Source organism: Lemur catta, chromosome 19 (assembly GCF_020740605.2).
Source record: "Lemur catta isolate mLemCat1 chromosome 19, mLemCat1.pri, whole genome shotgun sequence".
NCBI lineage: Eukaryota > Metazoa > Chordata > Mammalia > Primates > Lemuridae > Lemur > Lemur catta.
This window is the reverse complement of record NC_059146.1, coordinates 5,072,608-5,090,859: the sequence shown is the minus strand read 5'-3', so window position 1 is coordinate 5,090,859 and position 18,252 is coordinate 5,072,608. Positions and strand designations below refer to the sequence as shown.

Genomic DNA, 18,252 nt, shown 5'->3' with positions numbered 1-18,252 from the left:
AGGTGCGGTACCCGCGCCCCGCACGGGGGTTTCTGTCCCTCCGCGGCCCCGGCCAAAGCCCCCACCTCTGCGTAGCACAGCGTTAGGACGCGTAAGCCCGCACCCCGATCTCAGGAGGAGGGGAAAGGAGAGCAAAATAAGAGGAAAATAGGAATTTCAACATTTATTTTCTAAAAGGGGTGGGGGGGAATCTCTGGGTAAGCAGGTCGTCCTCCGGGGAGGAAGAATCCACGGTTTGTCCAGGTAGCACATTCCAGAGAGTGAGTCAAGTGTCCAGGGATGCTGGGCGCAGGTCACAGAAATGCACGACGTTTCGGCAGGATGACGGGAGTTGTTTACCGCGCTCCTCGCAGGATGCCAAAGGGTTTAGCAGGCAGCGTGCAGCCTGCCCGCCGCCGGCCCGGTGGCTGCCCGTCCTTTCCTGCTGGAAGGGCTGAAGCAACCGGTGACTTGCCCAGGGTCACACACCAAGCTCGGGACAGAAATAGCTCTGACTCCTCCATCCTGGCTCTAACAGCAGACAGCGTCTCCTTATGACTGTGCTATCATTCCAATCTGAATCATGGAAATTGCTCCTAATTGCACTCCTACGGGGATCTCTAACTGCCCTGTGACTCTAACTGCCAGGCTAGCCGAGGTAGGACGGTCTGAAGTGTTGCAGATTCCTGATTATGGAATTAAAATGCTGGCATGGAAGGGACAGATAGGGAAAAGTGTTTGAAAACGACTTTAAAACTGCTGACAAGTATCGTATTTAGATTTTTGTTTGTTTGTTTTTGAGACAGGGCCTTACTTACTCTGCGGCCCAGGCTGGAGTGCAGTGGCATGATCATAGCTCACTGCAGCCTCCAACTCCTGGGCTCAAGAGGCCGGGACTGCAGACGTGCGTCACCGCATCTGGCTATTTTATTTTTTGTAGAGATGGGGGGGGGGTCTCCCTTTGTTCCTCAGGCTGGTCTCGAACTCCCAGCCTCCAGCAATCCTCCTGCCTCAGCCTCCCAGAGTGCTGGGATTATGGGCGTGGTCTGCCACACCCAGACTCAGATTTTGAAAAATGAATTTGAAAATATCACCTCCAAGGTGTCAGTATTGGAACAGAGAAGCCCTTGGTACTCAAATGGATGCCGTTCAAAAAGGCCTTGGGGGGGTCAATCTTCCTACTCTTACTTTTTGTGCCCGTTAAATTACTGTCTCATTTTGGCATTTTAACTTCCTTTTTAACTCTTTTATAGGCAGCTTTGGGGAGGGGGAGGGCCTGGGAAACAACCAGGCATTTAAATTCACATCTGCACACGGGGCTGGACACGTGCTGTGCTCAGGGAAGAAAGTAAATTCCACCTGGCTAATTGCTCTAACTGATTCATTTGTCCACGAAAAGACGCCGCCTACCTGCTTGCAGGTATTCAGGTAAATGACAGGTGGGCGGGCCCCACTGACTGTTTCAATCCCTAAGGTCCTAGCAATGCTTTATCTGTCTTGGCTTCCGTGATGTCACTCATTTCCTGCTGTGGACCGACCAATGCCCTCCTCCTTCCTCCAGGCACCTGTAACACCAGAGTTGAGGCCGGTCACAGCCCAGGCAGCCGGAGGATCTGCTCGCTTGACCCACGGGGATGAGAGCTGCCCACTGGCTGCTGCTTTGAGACCCCAGACAGACACTCAAACAGGTGAGTTGAAGCCCTCCATTTTTCTCCCTTGGCATTTAGATCACTGGCCACAGAGCCATTTGAAGGAGGAATTCCCATGAAAAATACAAGCTGAACGGCTCAGCCCTGGCCGTTTGCCCCAGAGGGAGAAGCCTTTTTGAGAGGAAACAAACAGTAGAGGGATGCCTTTGGCGTTCTGGTTGCACGGTAAAGTTCTCCCAGGCCAGATATTTAATCCTTTTTGTTTTCCCTAATCATTAATCCAGCCTCTGCTTGTCTTCCAACTTAATCTGATTTTTTTAAAACCCCCGGAGAGAAGGGAAGACTTTTTTTTTTCTTTTGAAACTTAGCTCAAAGGCACAGGCCTGTTCAGCCTGTGTCTCGGGGGCTGGGGGCCGGTCAGACTGAATTCGCAGTTGTCTTAGTTTTGCCTTTTTTGCCTTATTTTGCTTAACTTCCTGTATTCATCTCACCAGAGGCAATTTCGATCTAAACCTGTGAGACATCCCTAGATTTTGGTTTTGTTTGTTTCTTTTCCCCTGAAAGTCTGTTCCTCAGACAGGTAAATTCTTTTGCCCTATTTAGAAGCCCTCCACTCCAGTTTTCGACTCTCTTCCCTGAAAAAGTCTACCGTTTTCTCTGCTGAACACTCTTTTTCAAAACTGCTTTGCGGTGTGCGTTAGAATTGTTTACATTTCGACCCAGACTGGCTGCCTGCTGACCTTTGGTTAAAGAAAAGATTATTCCCTCAATGCCACAAGAATGTAACTACAGGTCTGATTTTTAATTTTTTGGAACTCTTCCATTTTTTTTTTTCTGTCTCTTTTTCTTTTAATATCAAATATATCGAGGAAATTGCTCTGCCAGGACCTGACGTTTAAAGTAACTTTACCTCTAGGATCCATTTTTGTTTTCTTAATCCTTATCACGCAGCCTGTACCACCTCTGCCCTTGACAGCCCTGTCGTCATCGTCTACACCTGGTTGTTGTTAGACAAAGGAAAGAAACCGTTTCCAAACCTACCTCCCTACTGGGGTGAGCTGGGAAACTTTGGGAAAGAAATAAATCTGTGAGGAACTTTATTGTAGATTCCTTCATCAGCTGTTTTTCTGAGATTTAAGTTAGCAAATATGTTTACCAGGCAATAATAACCTGTTAGGAATTATGTTCCTGTTCATCCACCCAGAAAGTCGAAGTGCACGTAAATTCTCCAAAGGTATAAATTGAAACAAGCTGAGGACAGTTTTGCCTTAAACAGTTGCCTCTCACCCCTAAGAATCTACAGGGCTCTTGTAGCCAATTTCTGTCTCGTTCCTTGGGGCGTGTATTGTTCTCCTTTAACTGCCCTTTGTGTCTGTTATTTTTCCTGCGTTTGTGAGTTTGAAGGGTGGCCACGGCGTGTCCCTTACTAATGTTGTCACTTGATTCAGAGCTTTGTCAGCAAAGAGATGAAAAGATCACCTGTATCCCGAACCTTCTGGATTAAAAATATGTCTTAACCTATTTTGAAGATTGCATTCCTTCTGGTTTACCATGGTTGATTGGTTCTCTTCACAGTAGTTAATTTACGATTAAATAAATCATTTCATCACTGTATGTCGGTGTGTCTGGCTATTAAAGGAACAAAAGCTGTGGACACTGTTATCCCCAGGTATAAAAAAGGAAAAAAAATGACAGAGACTGGAATTCAGAGTCATATTATGTAGAATGTAGTTGGTCTGTTGGATTATTTGCACATCAGTACTGTCCAAAGTTTGTGTAGTAATAACTCCGTCTTTTGGTTCAAGTGGATGTAGGGCCTGATGGGAAAATGTGCAATCTATTCCATTTACATCCTTGAGCAAGTTACTTAGCTTCTCTGACCCTCAGTCTCTTCATCAGTAATATGGGAGATAATAATCCCTGCGATCTAATGTGGTCCTAAGAAGTAAATGAGGTAACTGACGTATGTTAGCCTCCAGTGACTGGTGCTTAGTGGTGCCAAATTAAGGCTAGGCCCTCTCTTGAAAGAATTTTCCTGAGTTACTTGGAGGAGATAGTCTGAGCTGACCAAGATAAAGATCATATGTGGTTGCAATTGTTAGGAACTGTGATAGTTCTTGTTATTGTAATTAATGGTAAGTAATTACCTTCACTGTTAACAGTTCAGAGAAAACAGGCAGGAGGCAGGAGAAGGCTTAAACGATGTCATTAAACAAGCTGGGCAGATTTGTCTCCACGAGCCTCCCAGGCAAAACTTTTAGGAGTTTCTGGCTGCTAGTATCACTCTTTCCTTTTTCCCACCCTGAGGCTCCCATCTCACAACATACCCACAAGGTGTGGTTCTCCACAGGCCTGTGGGACGTGGTGGGGGGAATGTCCTGTTGTCACTTGCTGTGATCTGCCTTGGCAGGGAGCCCGGTTTGCCTTCAGTTGGGCCACCCCCAGGGCAGACTGGGCGCTTGGTCTCCTCCAGTCTCCCCGATAAACATCCTCCCCCCAGCGTGGGGGAGCGTCCGTGCCAAGTCACTGGCAAGACGAGGCAGCCCGCCCTGTACCCTGGAAGGGAGGCTCGTGAGCTGTCGAATGTGATGGGCCCCCTAATGGAATACCCTGTGCCCTTCAGTGACCTTAAGTCGTTGCATAAGAGCAGGTGTGTGTCCAGGCCCCTGGTAGTGTCTCCGGGTCTTGCCCTGTCCTGAAGGGATAATGCAAGTTTTCATCATTCTAGAGTAAGGGATTAGTGGATTCAGGACAATGGGTTCTAACCCCGAACCTGCTACTAGCCTGTTTGCATAGGGGCCTCAGCCAGTTGAAATGCCCGGTCTTTTGCAGACTCTGGGAAAGGACCTTAAGCTTCCTGCCTGTTAGTTTCCTCATTTACATTTTTTTCCCCAAAAAGGGATGCTAACATGGTGTAATTCACAAACTCTTTTCAGTCCTTACAGCAGAAGCCAAATGGGCTACACATCTACGCGTGTGGGTCAGACTTCTTGGAGGGGGCCCGGTGATCCCTAACTAGGAACTACTAATGTGACTCCTCTCATCCTAGGTGAACAGTGCTGCTGCTTAAGAGTGTGGTCTGGTCTCTGGCTTCAGACGAGCAGGGTTCAAAACCCAGTTCTACCATGTGCCTCCCGTGTTCTTTAACCTGCTTTCCCCAGCTGTGAAATAGGGTTATCGTGAAGATGCAACGAGTTGAAGCATGCAAAGTGCTTGCAATGGTACCTGCCACTGTGTCAGCTGTTACTCAGATTATTTTCTTGGAAGGAAAGCATAGCGGGTAGAATCAGACATCTGCGTCCGAGACCCGGTTCTGCCATGTAATGAGGAGCCTAAATAAGTTCCGTTAACTCTCTGCCTCAGTTTCATCATCTGGAAAATGGAATGCTTTCCAAACTCAGAACTGTGTGAGGAGTCACTGGTATAGTTCCATGTAGTGTGTCTGGCATATAGTAAGTGTTCAGGAAGTGTTAGCTCTTGTTACATTCTTTTTAAAAATTATAATATTGGTTACAGTTAGACTTCTTAGGTCATGCTACCGTCTGGCTATAACAATGATGGAAACGGTAGTGAGTTACGGTCCAAAGGCTCTGAGCAAAACAGATTTCCCCAAAAGGCCCCCAAAGGCTTGGAAGGAAAACCTGTTAACAAGGATTATCTTGTTTCTTTTGGAGTTCCAGGGTGGGGTGGCTGCCAGTTGAAATGCCTGGTCTTTTGCAGACCTGTGAGCGGTAGGAGTCTGTGATGTCAGTAAACAGTGGATTCTCCTGAGGCAGTGATTCCTGGTGTCACCTCTGTCTCCCCTCTCTATGACCTTGACCAGGACCTCCTTTTTACATTCAAATTCTTCACTTAAAGTGGAGAATATGGGGTCTGCTAGGATTTTGACTACATGGAAGGCCATGAGTAAGATGCTGCCAAAGAGAGGACACAGAAGGGAGGCTCTAAAATGCATCCTCCTCATGGCCCCAGTATTCTCGGACTTCCTGGTAGCACATAACTATTCCTGATATTTATGGCTGGCGTTGCACACACTCACTTTTGTGTGGGTGGCAGATTTATTGTCCTGTGACAGTGCCTCCAAAGTATCAGGGCTTTTCGAAACTATGTGGAAGAAAGACTGCATCACTCTTCCTGGATTCATGGGATTGACTATCCACTATCCCCAAAGAATAGGGTTGACATGAAAACCATAAAAAACCGTAAAAGAATGGAAAACAGCACTGAGCTGAACTCAGGAACAGAAAATGTTGGTTGTCTCCTATAAGCTTCCTGCATTGACCATTTCCTCCTCATTTTGTTCTGTGTGACATGAGGACACCACAGGGACCTTCTTAGTTACACAGAGACATACTTCAGGTCAGTATGAGGAAGAACTTTCTGTGAATAAGAGTTGTCCAAAAATGTAGTAGGTTGCCTTTGGGGATACTGAGTTCCTCATCACTGAAAGTGATCGTGTTTTCGTATATTTAATGCCTGGTGTCTGTTTGCCAGATGAATGAATGAATCAAGAAATGAATGACAAAAAGGATTTCTGTTTCTTTAGTAGCGCATACACTCATCTGTAAAATGAAGATTGTATTACTGATGATCTCATAGGATTATTTTAGAGATTAAATGAAAACATACATGTCCAGTACCCAGCACAGGATCATACACAGAGCAAACTGCTCATTAAGTAGTAAGAATTATATTTTTTATTTTATATTCGAAAAAGGAGAGGAGAAAAGGAAGTCCTGCTTCAGGTAGAGGGTAGACAACATGACCTCCAAATTTGGGATTTGCAGTTTTCATGATTCTGTTTTTCCTGTTCGTGCCTGCCCTTCTTCCTCTTCCTCTTCCAAAGGAACTCCCCCTTGCCCCAGGGAGCCACGTTCCTTGGCACGGTGGGTTGACTAGTACACTTCTAACAGTGGTAGTAGGTTCCACCCCAATTAACTAGGAACATTTTTTAACATCACTGATTTGCGACTTGGAATGTGTGGACTCAAATTCCACCATTATTTTCAAGTGACTCGTATTTGCTTCTTGTGTTTAATGCATTTGTCACAGGCACCCAGGAGACTTCACCAACAGCACAGCGCAAACGCTCCAAGAATTTTCTTTAACAGCCTCTCGGCCCAACAGCGCATGCTCGACGGTGAGGTCTAACTATGTCATCGCTGTCTGTTGAGATGATTTGCATAACTTGCTCATGACTGCTTCTGTCAGTCACGTGGCCTTTTTGGAATAGAGCGCTGCATGTTTAGGCTTCTGCGTGCTCACATTAATGCATGAGTCACCTGTGTTTTCAAACTCCTCATTAAGTGTTATGGTCATGCTTATATTACGGCTTCCACAACACACGCACGCTCAGCCGTTCTGTCTGTGGCCCCTGGAGGCCCTTGCAAATTTGGTCTAATAGTCATCTCTGAAGACATCTGTGTTCTAACTTATCAATAGACTAGAAGGAAATAATTACATTTTTATACTAGGGCAGAGCTGCCGTTCCTAAGAATACAGCAGTTTAAGTGGCTGCCACCCCAAACTATTTTCCCTCTTTCTAAGACGTGTAGAGCGTTGAAATGAATCGCTGGGAATATTCACCCCATTCCTGTGGGAATACCCCTGGAACTGCATAGCCCCTCATGTATTCATTTCTTAGGGCTGCCACCAAATTACCGTCAACTTGGTGGCTTAAAACAACTCAAATTTGTTCTCAACCTTCTGGAGGGCAGAAGTTTGATATCAAAGTGTCAGCCGGGCCATGCTCCCTCCAGGGCTCTAGAAGAGTCCGCCCTTGCGTCTTGCAATCTCTAGTGGTTCCAGACACTCCCTGGCTTAGGGCTGTGTTATTCCAGTCTCTGCCTTGGTCCTCACGTCACCTTTGCCTCTGTGTTTGTGTCTTCTTCTCCTCTCTTATAAGTGTCTCTTGTAAGGATACTTGTCATTGGATTTGGGGCCACTCAGATAATCCAGGATGATCTCATGTCAAGATCCTAAACTTAATGACATCTTCAAAAATCATTTTTTCCAGTAAAGTCATATTCACAGGTTCTGGGGTTAAGATGTGGACATATCTTTTGAGGGGGCCATTATTATGCCCCCTGTACCCTCCAATTGACATCTCTGTACACAATCCCTTCCAACTACTTTCGAGGGATTTCTTGTCCACTTGGAGGCTGAAATATTGGGCAAAGTACAGGCGAGGAGAGAGTTAGAATTGGCAGCCTTTGCCACTACCATGATTTATTTCTGTGTTCATGGCACAGTAGTGTTGTGTGCTCTGAAGACCTAAGTTCTTCCAGTCAGCAGTGTGACATAAGAAACAAATCAGCGAAGGCTGTCTTAGATTGCCTTAGTAGACAAGTAGCATTCCAGTCAAGGAAGTGATCACTCCACGGAATCCTGAGTCCACCAAACCACAACTGGGTAAGTGTTCACTTCCAGGTGCCATGCTGTCAAAGGGACCTTAACAAACTAGAAGGCATCCTGTGTGGACCCTTTATTACCACCTGGGCTACCCAGGGAGACAATTGGAAGAACCAGACACAAAGAGAAAAAGCAAGGGAGAAACCACCAATGCTGTCTTTAACTTGGCAAGGATGGGTATGGTGGCTGGGGAGTTGTCATGTTTTAAGAGAGTAAATGTGATGATATTTGTTACAATGAAAGGCAGAACAAGGGCTAAAGGTCAAAGCAGCAAGAGAGAAGCACTGAGGTGTTTGAAAACTGACAAGCTCTCTGTCAGTGGAAGCATTTCAAACAGAAGCTCATGGGTCATCCTTTAGGGACGTTGAAAAGTGGATTTTTTCACTTGGCGAGAATATAATATCCTCACCCAACTCAAAACCCTATGATTTATGATTTCTAAATGAATAATTGTAAAACCTCAGCTAGAGGTCGCCATGTGGGTCACATCAAGAGAGCTCTCTTTTTGGATTGATGCATCTGCTTAGGTTCTTGCCCTCACCTGAAGTACTTCCCACCTGTCCACATCTCATCTATCTTTCATCATCCTTCCCAAGCACTGCCTGTTCCGGTAACTTCCCCTGACGGTTTTGGGCCACACTCCGCTGCTGTTGTGTCCCTTCTCCCCCAAAGCTTGTCCGCGGCTCCTATTTCGGGGCACCATACCCATTGCCATTTATCGTGTATTCTCTTGCAGCGTTTTAAGATTTTTTTCCTATGTTCTGTTTTCCTAATGAGACTTAAACCCAATGAAAATGAAATTGAATTCCCCATGGGAATGCCCAAAAAGTGTAAGGCCAATGCCAGGCATGGACTAGGCAATCAATGAACACCTGTAGAATTGAAACAGAGCAGAAAATGTTAAGAATTCAAATATCTTTATCTTGTCCTTGCCTCCATAAAACTTGGTTGTAAACATTTCCTGAAATAATTTTTTCAGCTTTGGCTGGAAGAATGCCAGCTGGCTTCTTTTCCGTACTTGTCTGACATCAGCACTTCCCAGGATCCTATAGTAACTCTTTGCACAAGCAGAGCCCTTAGTCAATGCAAAATACTCTGCTTTCATTTTTATTGCTTGCAGGGGTCAGTTCTATTTCCCCATGTTTATAGACTAGGAAATGGAAGGACATCTTCTCTGTTGCAGAGTTCTTACAAACAAACCCAAGTATGAGACCCCAGGGGACAGGTGGTAAAATCTGTCAAGAGCGGCAAAGCTCTTGTCTAACCTGCTTGTGAAAGGCCTTCCCCGGCTTCTAAAACTTGTGTCTAATTGGCTGGCCGCTTGGGACTCTTTTTCACTTAACTGCTTCCCTTATTTTTTCCACTTTCTGAACATCAGTTATTGACTCCAGATGTATTACATTGTCTTCTTTCAGTTCAATTCTCCTGTAATTTCCTGACATATTTCTGACCTCTTTAAAGAACATCTATGTATATTTTTTTCTGTATTTTCTGTAGTGTTAGCCACACTGTGCAGGCTAGTGTCACTCACAGATTTCATTAATGAGTGGCTCACTGCCTCTCCAGGGTCACTGACCTGGATGTGAAGCAGAAGCAGAGCTAACCACAACCTTTGCAGCAGCCCGGAATCACCTGGCTCCCCTCTTCCCTCTGCAATGTACATCCCCCCACCCAATGCACACGCATGCACGTCACCCCTCACTTCCAACCCGGGCTCTTGGTTTGAAAGGAAATTATCATCCCATGTGTGACCATTTTTATTAAGGTCACTAGACCTAATTCTTTCCCATTACATATGTGTCTACAAGCTAAGGAATAGCCCAAGTAGCATTTGCCCATCCTCTTGTGTATGTTTGTTTACAGTTGGTATTTATTAAAGAATTAATGGTATATTATTGATACTTCTAAGTTGCACTAAATTTTTCTAAAATGTAATCATTCATTTACTTTGTTTAATAGAGAAAAATAGAGTTTGCCTTAACTTTGACAATTGCATTCCTTCCAATAATCTAATTTAGGAGTTACAGCCGGGGCCAGGGCAGTGCTCAGGCAAACATGCCTGCTGGGTGAATTATTTTGGAAAGAGATGAGGCTGTCAATTGAAGAAGGCGCTGGCGTTGGTCCATTCGGTTCCTCTGTGGGTGTATTTCTGCTCTTCCCAGTCTGGGGTGGGGTCCCTGACTGTGACTGTGATCTTTGCACTGCAGTGTGGCCCCAGTGAAACCAACTAAGCAGTGTTTCTGCTCTGTGGAGCTTCAATTTTGAAGCGTCATGAGCAATAACAACAACAACAACAAAACCTTTGAGCTCAGTTTCTTGAAACTAAAAGTTATCTGGGAAATCGTCGGCTATAGGGTTAGCTTTTATGTGTTTCAAACACACTGTAAAACATTAGGGTTGGCTGAAGGGCTTAAAAGATTTTGAACATCTTTTAAATCAGCAAAAATTACAAAGCAAATACAACCACAATAGGACAGAGCCTCGCGATGTTTGTAAAATGTCGCGCTCTGTGTCGTGTCCCTGCTGGAGAGAGCTATTTATTATTTGACTGGCTCTATTTCATACTCTCGAAACAAAGCTCTTGCAGGATCCGCATTTTGTGTTCTTTTGAGACCTGGCTTTGCATTACCCCTCTTTCGTCTTACCTGAAACAAATTGCTCCTCTTGCCCTGAACCCTTCGGCAAACTTCACCTGGCATCTCAGTCAAAACTAACAATCCGCCGGAGCAAAAAGCAGCTTAATAGCTAACGTTTAGTGGACACCTGTGAAGAGTTTGTAATTCTACGGTTTTGTCATTGCACCTGGCCAGCAACCAGGTCACGCAACAGGAAATCATCGAGACCCACAAAGGTGGTTGGTAGCAGAGCCGGATCCAAGCCACAGCCTTGACATGGCACTCTTCCTGCTTGGGTTTCTAAAAATAATAGTGACAAGGCCATGATTAAGGTGAAGCAAATGAAGCACTCACCTTGGGGTGTAAAATATTTAAGGTGCAAAAAAAACAGTAATCACAATGTGAATGCAATATTTTTAAAAAATACAAAATGAATGCAAAAATATTTATGATAACAAAAGATCAAAATTTAGTTTATAGACAGGAGCAGTAAGCTAAAGTTATAATATTTAGAAATTATTTAAGATCATAACTTTGTCAAGTGAAATTGTGAAACGTGGCAATTTCCTCAGTTGAGAATGAGATGAGCAGGCTGGGCGCGGTGGCTCACGCCTGTAATCCCAGCACTCTGGGAGGCTGAAGCAGGAGGATCGCTTGAGGTCAGGTGTTCTAGACCAGCCTGATCAAGAGCGAGACCCTGTCTCTACTAAAAGTAGAAAAATTAGCCGGGCATGGTGCTGCATGCCTGTAGTCCCAGCTACTCAGAAGGCTGAGGCAGGAGGATCGATCGCTTGAGCCCAGGAGTTTGAGGTAGCTGTGAGCTAGGCTGACACCACTGCACTCTAGCCCGGGCAATAGAGTAAGACTGTGTCTCAAAACAAAAAACAAAACCCACCAGATTCTCCTACTTCTATCTGTCCTAGAGTTTGGGGGTTCATTCTACACATACATTGTAGGGGAGACACTGATAAATTGGGGAGCTTGCAGGAGAGATTTGGATGCTGAAGAAATGCTGGATGAACTGAGGTTACTCAGCCTGAGGGAGGACCTGGGATCTGTCTTCAAATAATTAAAGAACTTAAGGAATTAGATATATTCTAAAGAGCTCCTAGGATAATGCTGGCACCTGTTTAGGGGAGCAGTGAGGTATAGGGAGGCAAAGTTTTGCTCAATGTGCAGACTTTTGTCCCTAACAGTTAAAGCTATTGAAGGCAGAATGATCTATTTTCTAAGTAACAAAAGTCTTTTTCAGGGGAGGGCCATCTCTCAAGGCTTCCTTTCAATTCAGAGTCTGGCTACAATGTTTCATCTCTGAAAAAGTTAAAGTACCAATACAGGACCCACTGCCATTTGATTATAAAGGTGGATATTTTTTGATAATGTGGAATCCTCCTACTATTGTTAGAAAACTGTGACTCAGGCAACAGTTTCAGGGATGCTTTAGGGTCAAATCTTGTCCTTGCACTAGGAAGCAAATGTGCAGTTATCGCTGCAGCATGCCAGATGATTTGTTCATCCGATTGTCTTTTTAGCGGACTATGTGGTTTATTTTGGCAACTATATCAGATAACTATTTTCTATAAAGTCAGGGTGCGTTAAAAGAAGAATTAGTGAGACAGTAGCACACGGAGGACCCCATTGTTCTGATGGGTTACTTTATGCCGAAATTCTTCTGCTTCCAAACAGGCTGCATTCCCAAGGCTGCTGTTAAAGCTGTTCAGTGCAGGGGACAGTATACACACGCTCTCTCTTGGTTGCAGGCAGCGTATACTTGCTTTTGCTCTGGTACGCATTTTGTCATCAGCCAGGAAGTTCAGAATTTGAGCTTTAGATGGAGAAGCTTCTATACAGGTTTCAGGCCAAACCCTAAAATGGTGGGAAAAGAAACAGGGGTTAGGGGCAAAGAAAGATGGAAGTTTTTTTTTTTTTTTTCCTGGTACTTCTCAGCACTGCACTGGTGGTTTTGACAACCTGTATCTCTAAAAGTCACCTCAGGCTCTGTCCTACCTCAAATCAGAAGGAAGAAGGAAAGGTAGTTGCTAAAGGTACAGTAGGATTGTTACCAAGGATGTGTAAGGATTACACACACACACACACACACACACACACACACAGTAGGATTGTTACCAAGGATGTACAAGGATTACACACACACACACACACACACACACACACAGTAGGATTGTTACCAAGGATGTGTAAGGATTACACACACACACAGTAGGATTGTTACCAAGGATGTGTAAGGATTACACACACACACACAGTAGGATTGTTACCCAGGATGTGTAAGGATTACACACACACACACACACACACACACACCCCGTACACACACCCCAGGAGGAAACCAATCCACTTCCCTGCTTGTTCTCCCTCCAAACTGCCAAAAAGCCACATTACAACCTTCTACTTACTCTAGCCGGGGCCAGAAGTTCTCATGGCAGATACATTGAGTAAATTTAAGTGGATGCAAAGCTGACAGGCCTTCTCTCTTAGATTTTAGGAAGAAAATAGTTGACTTTTTAAGCCTTAATGATTTTTGATCATTTCTTCTCAATTCAGCAGCAAGGCACATATATGTCTAAAAATATGATGCATCATACATGTATATAAGATATAAACTGGAAATAAGAACCGCTGGGTAAATGAGTCTAGCTAGTTCTTTTCCTTAGAGCCAAAACTGCTTGTTCAGTCAGTTCTCTCATGATCTGTTTCTATTCATGGAGGCTTTATTTAGTCTAAAGTAAAGTCGGAAGATATATACAGCACTGTTTGCATTAATATTGTATTAAGAATTTGGTTTACCCACCTGGGTAAGTGCCAGGGAATTTAAATTGCTCTCAGAAAGAAATAGGAAGGAAAGGAGGAAGAAAGGGAGGGGGCAAGGAAAAGAAAAGAGAATTGGAGCTGCAGCTGAACCCTGCCATTTTTGCTTACCCCATTCCTCTCATCCTGTCTCAGGGATTTCAGCACTCGGTAAAGTCAAGGAATCTTTTTCTTCAGAGGCTTTGACGTCTCTATAGTCATGCACCACATACTGACGTTTTGGTCAATGATGGACCGTATATGTGACGGTGGTCCCACAATATTATAGTGCTATGTATTTACTGTACCGTTTCTATGTTTAGACATGTTTAGATGCACAGACACTTACCGCTGTGCTACAGGTGCCTACAGCAGTGGTCCCCAGCCTGTTTGGCACCAAGGGCTGGTTTCATGAAAGACAATTTTTCCTTGGACCGGGAAGGGGGAGGGGTGGGAGAGGCGGTTGGTTTGGGGATGATTCAAGCATATTCCATTTATTGTGCAGTCAAACCTCTCTGCTAATGATAATCTGTATTTGCAACTGCTCCCCAGTGCTAGCATCACGGCCTCAGCTCCACATCAGATCATCAGGCTTTAGATTCTCATAAGGAGCCACAGCCTGGATCCCTGGCATGCGCAGTTGACAGCAGGGTTCATGCTCCTGAGAATCTAATGCTGCTGCTGATCTGACAGGAGGTGGAGCTCCGGCTGTGATGCGGGTGATGGGGAGCAGCTGTAAATACAGATGAAGCTTTGCTTGCCCGCTGCTCACCTCCTGCTCTGTGGCCCGGTTCCTAACAGGCCACAGACTGGTACTGGTCCTTGGCCCAGGGCTCAGGGACCAACCGCAGGCCTACAGTATTCAGTACAGTAATGTGCTGTGCAAGTTTGTAGCGTAGGAGCAATAGGCTACACCACATAGCCTCGGCGTGTAGTGGACTATACCGTCTAGGTTTGTGTAAGTACACTCTGTGACATTCACACAAGGAAGACATCCTAACGACGCATTTCTCAGAACACGTCCCTGTCATTAAGTGAACAATGACTATACTTGCAGTGGGTCCTGAAGAGATTTGCAGCCCTTTAATTTCCTGGGACTCCTGTATTGAATTAGTTACATTATTGGTATTCTGATTAATCATGATCAAGAAAGATGCTGGGAGACAAAGCAGCAAAATGGTTCAGAGCAGAAACTGAGAGTCAGACAGCCCTTTCTGGGCTTTTCCTTTTTGTTGTGACTGGCAAGTTACTTACATGCTACATCTCAGTTTCCTCACTGTTAAAAAAAACAAAATCCTGGTCGTTTGTGAGGATTAAATAACGGAACATATATAAGGTCCCTAGTACAGTGCCTGGCAACTGGTAAGTGCTCAAACAACTGTCAGAAAGCAAAAAAAAAAAAACAAAATAAAAAATCCCCACTTGATTAGCACCGAGTTATAGAACTCCATTTCTGAAAGGACTATGTACTACCTAGTCTGGCGGTTGGCATTTTTTTTTTGTAAGCTAGGATTCTTTGAATGGAATATTATGAAGAACCTGATGTGTCAAAGAAATGAAAGCAGAGCTGGGACTGGGTTTGGGGAGAGACGTGGGCAAAGCTCCCCCATTGCCTGCTCGTGTCTTCACTCCCTTGAAATATCTCAAGGCGTCCGACGTCCCTTCCAGAGCACAGTTTGGAAGCCAGTCTGCAGTCTGGTCCAGTGCCCCCGTTTCGCCAATAAAGGAGTGGCCCAGACATGTGAGTTGCTTTTCCAGTGTTAGGACGGGAGCGGCAGCCTGAGTTCCTACTGCAGACACGGCCCCTACAGCGTAGAACACGGGGCTGTGTGGCAGAACTGTACCGAGAGACTTGAAAAGCTCTAGAGCTTTAGCTCACCGTATGTGAACCTTTTTCCCCTATAGTAGATGACAGTCTTTTGTGTGGCCCATTTCCATTTTCATGTTTATTTTTCAACTGTTGTCACTTAAAGCATTTCCTGTAAGATTCTAGTACCTTCTATCAGTCTTTAGGGCAAATAGCAGCTGTATAGATTTCCATAAAATTTGACTGGAAACAACTTTACCCTGCCCTTGCACCCTCTACCTTTGCCTTCTGTGGTCCCGTGTGACGCTAAGTCAAATGCTGTGATGTCCAAATGTTTTCACGTTCAGGGCATTTTACTTCAACCCCTTGACCAGAGTGTTCTCTCGGGCTTATTAGCGCAGCTCAGAAATGTAAACAGGGAAGCTGACTCAGTGTAAGTTTGAAGTCAATGTATTTTCTTTTTGAGATAAGGCTGCGTTTGCACAAACAACCTCAGACTTTATTTGGAAAAGCAAAGAGATGTAGCACAGTTTATGACCGCCACGTATTTCCAAATGTGGCTAGCTTCCTGTTGGGCTATTCCTGTGCCTTTATGTTCTTATGGAAAGTTTAAGGTCTTCGTATTTACTTTTGGAAAAGAAGAAAGTGGAGCTCGGAAGGCCAGGGCTTGTGCCCGCTCCGAGCTAGGTAGTTGCATGCAAGGGGGTGGAAGGATTCTTAGTCGCCACGAAAGTTGACCCAGAGTCCTGGTTTGCACCGGTCACCTGGGCTTCTAATTCCTCGTGCGCATGCTCACATCTCCTCTCTGCTGGGACTCCTGAGAGCAGAGACATATCCTTTAAATCTCCCTCAAAGGTCTCTACAGCCCGGTCACTGCCTGGCTCAGAGTTGGTGCTTGAAAAATATTTATTGACTGACTGTCCAGGCGACTTCCTAGGTGTAAACCATGCATGTTGAAAGCTCCATTACTTTGGACTCCTATGCATGTTAAAGGAAAATACATTCTGTGACAGTATTATACTGATCTGAAAGAGAATTCTAATTGAAGGAAAGAGTATAATTAGAACAAAGGTAAAAGACCCCTTTTGGGTGGCTCATTTCTGTTTTCACGTTTCTTTTTCAACAGTTTTTCTGGAGCTATAGCTTTCAGTTTCTGGGCCAATAGGGCTGGACTGGAGACAAAATGAATTTAGTAACACATACATGTAAGAATTATTGAGCACTTAGCATATGCCAGGCACAAATCTAAGAGCTTTATGTGTCATGTCTCATTTAATCCTCACAACAATACTATAAACAGGCTGTTATCATCCCCATTTTACAGATGTGGAAACAAAGACTAAAATCAACAACGGCTCATAGTGGTGGTGGGATTTGAACCCAGGCAGTATGACTAGAGCCCGTTTAACCATTAATAGACTGGCTGGCTGAAATGCAAACAGAGAAAACAGTGCATTTACCACAGTAAAACTGCAGACGTCTCAACAGCTCTTGTTTCTTCTCAGATGATTTAGTTGAAAGCTCTGATGTCCTGAATTTTCTGAGTTTTGGAGAAAGATGAGAGAAAGCCCTCAGGGTGTTAACTGGGGTTTTTTTTTTTCCTTGATGTGAAAGGACATTTCATAAATCACTGCTCCATTTAACTTTTTTAACAAATTACATTTCTTAGAGCACCTTTCTTTTGAGTTCCTCTAGACATTTCACAGATATTACCCACATGATTTTAACCACACCAGCATGACGATGTTAAAGGTAAACATTATTCCCATTGGCATGAATGGAGAAACTGAGGCACAACAAGGCCAAGTTGCTTGCCCAGGGTCCTGTCGGTCACTCCAGAGCGGGCACTGAGCCCTGGCCTCCTGAGTCATAGCCCCGGTCCCTGTCCGCTGACACAGACGCGTGTCCACCGTGAGCAAACGTCTTCCTCGTGCTGTGAAGCAGAGATGAGCCTTCTCGTTCTGTTTCAGGTTTGTGGATGGCTCCGAGGAGACCCTGACTTGCTCCCCAGGAAACACCGAGCTGCTGCGTTTCCCGTCGTCCTGTTCCCCAGCTGACCATGAACCAGCCGGACCCCGCCGACGACCCGGACCCCAGCCCCGACCCCCTGTGCGCGGTGTGCGGCCAAGCCCACTCCCCCGAGGAGAACCACTTCTACACCTACACGGAGGACGTGGACGATGACCTCGTCTGCCACATCTGCCTGCAAGCCCTGCTGGACCCTCTGGACACGCCGTGCGGACACACCTACTGCACCCTCTGCCTCACCAGCTTCCTGCTGGAGAAGGACTTCTGCCCCGTGGACCGCAAGCCGCTGGTGCTGCAGCGCTGCAAGAGGTCCAGCATCCTGGTCCACAAGCTGCTCAACAAGCTGCTGGTGACCTGCCCCTTCGCGGAGCACTGCGGTGAGGTGCTGCCACGCTGTGATCTGGAGCGTCACTTCCAAACGAGGTAGGGCCCCCCCGGGAAGCCCTGCCACCAGCGGGGGGCGGCTCGAGCCCCGTCTCCCAGGGCCCGGGGCCTCCAGCGCCCCGGCTGTTCCTCCAGATGCCTGCCTCTCTCTCTCTCTGTCTTGCTCTCTGTAGCAGACGAAAGGACCCGTTCAAAATCAGCAACATCCTAGGTGTTTATGGCCGTGGTTCAGTGTGAGGAAACAGCACTTAGAGATGTGTTGTGTGTGTTTATGGTCTTTTAAAAAACAATTATAAAATATACATGACATAAAATTGACCATTTTTAACCACTTTTCAGTGTACAGGTGAGTGGTATTAAGTACTTTCACGTTTTGTTGCAACCATCAGCACCGTCCATCTCTAGAACTTTCTCGTCTTCCCAAGTGGAAACTCTGTCCCCATTAAACACTGACTCCCCACCCCGCGCCCCCAGCCCCGGCAGCCAGCGCTCTGCTCTCCGTCTGCAGGAGTTTGGCTGTCCTAGCTGCTTTGTGTAAATGGAATCGTGCAGGATCTGCCCCACTTCGTAT

At 45.5% G+C, this 18,252-nt stretch overlaps 1 protein-coding gene across 2 annotated transcripts in view; it reads left to right on the top strand.

Moving 5' to 3' along the window:
• LNX1 (ligand of numb-protein X 1) overlaps positions 1-18,252 on the top strand; it is a 150,262-nt gene that overhangs the window by 46,212 nt on the left and 85,798 nt on the right. For both annotated transcript variants that reach the window (XM_045533017.1, XM_045533018.1), the window contains exons 2-3: positions 1,541-1,667; positions 17,240-17,720. In XM_045533017.1, the coding sequence (XP_045388973.1) occupies positions 17,329-17,720 (392 nt within the window). In that variant the 5' untranslated portion in view covers positions 1,541-1,667; positions 17,240-17,328. The remainder of the gene's footprint in view (positions 1-1,540; positions 1,668-17,239; positions 17,721-18,252) is intronic.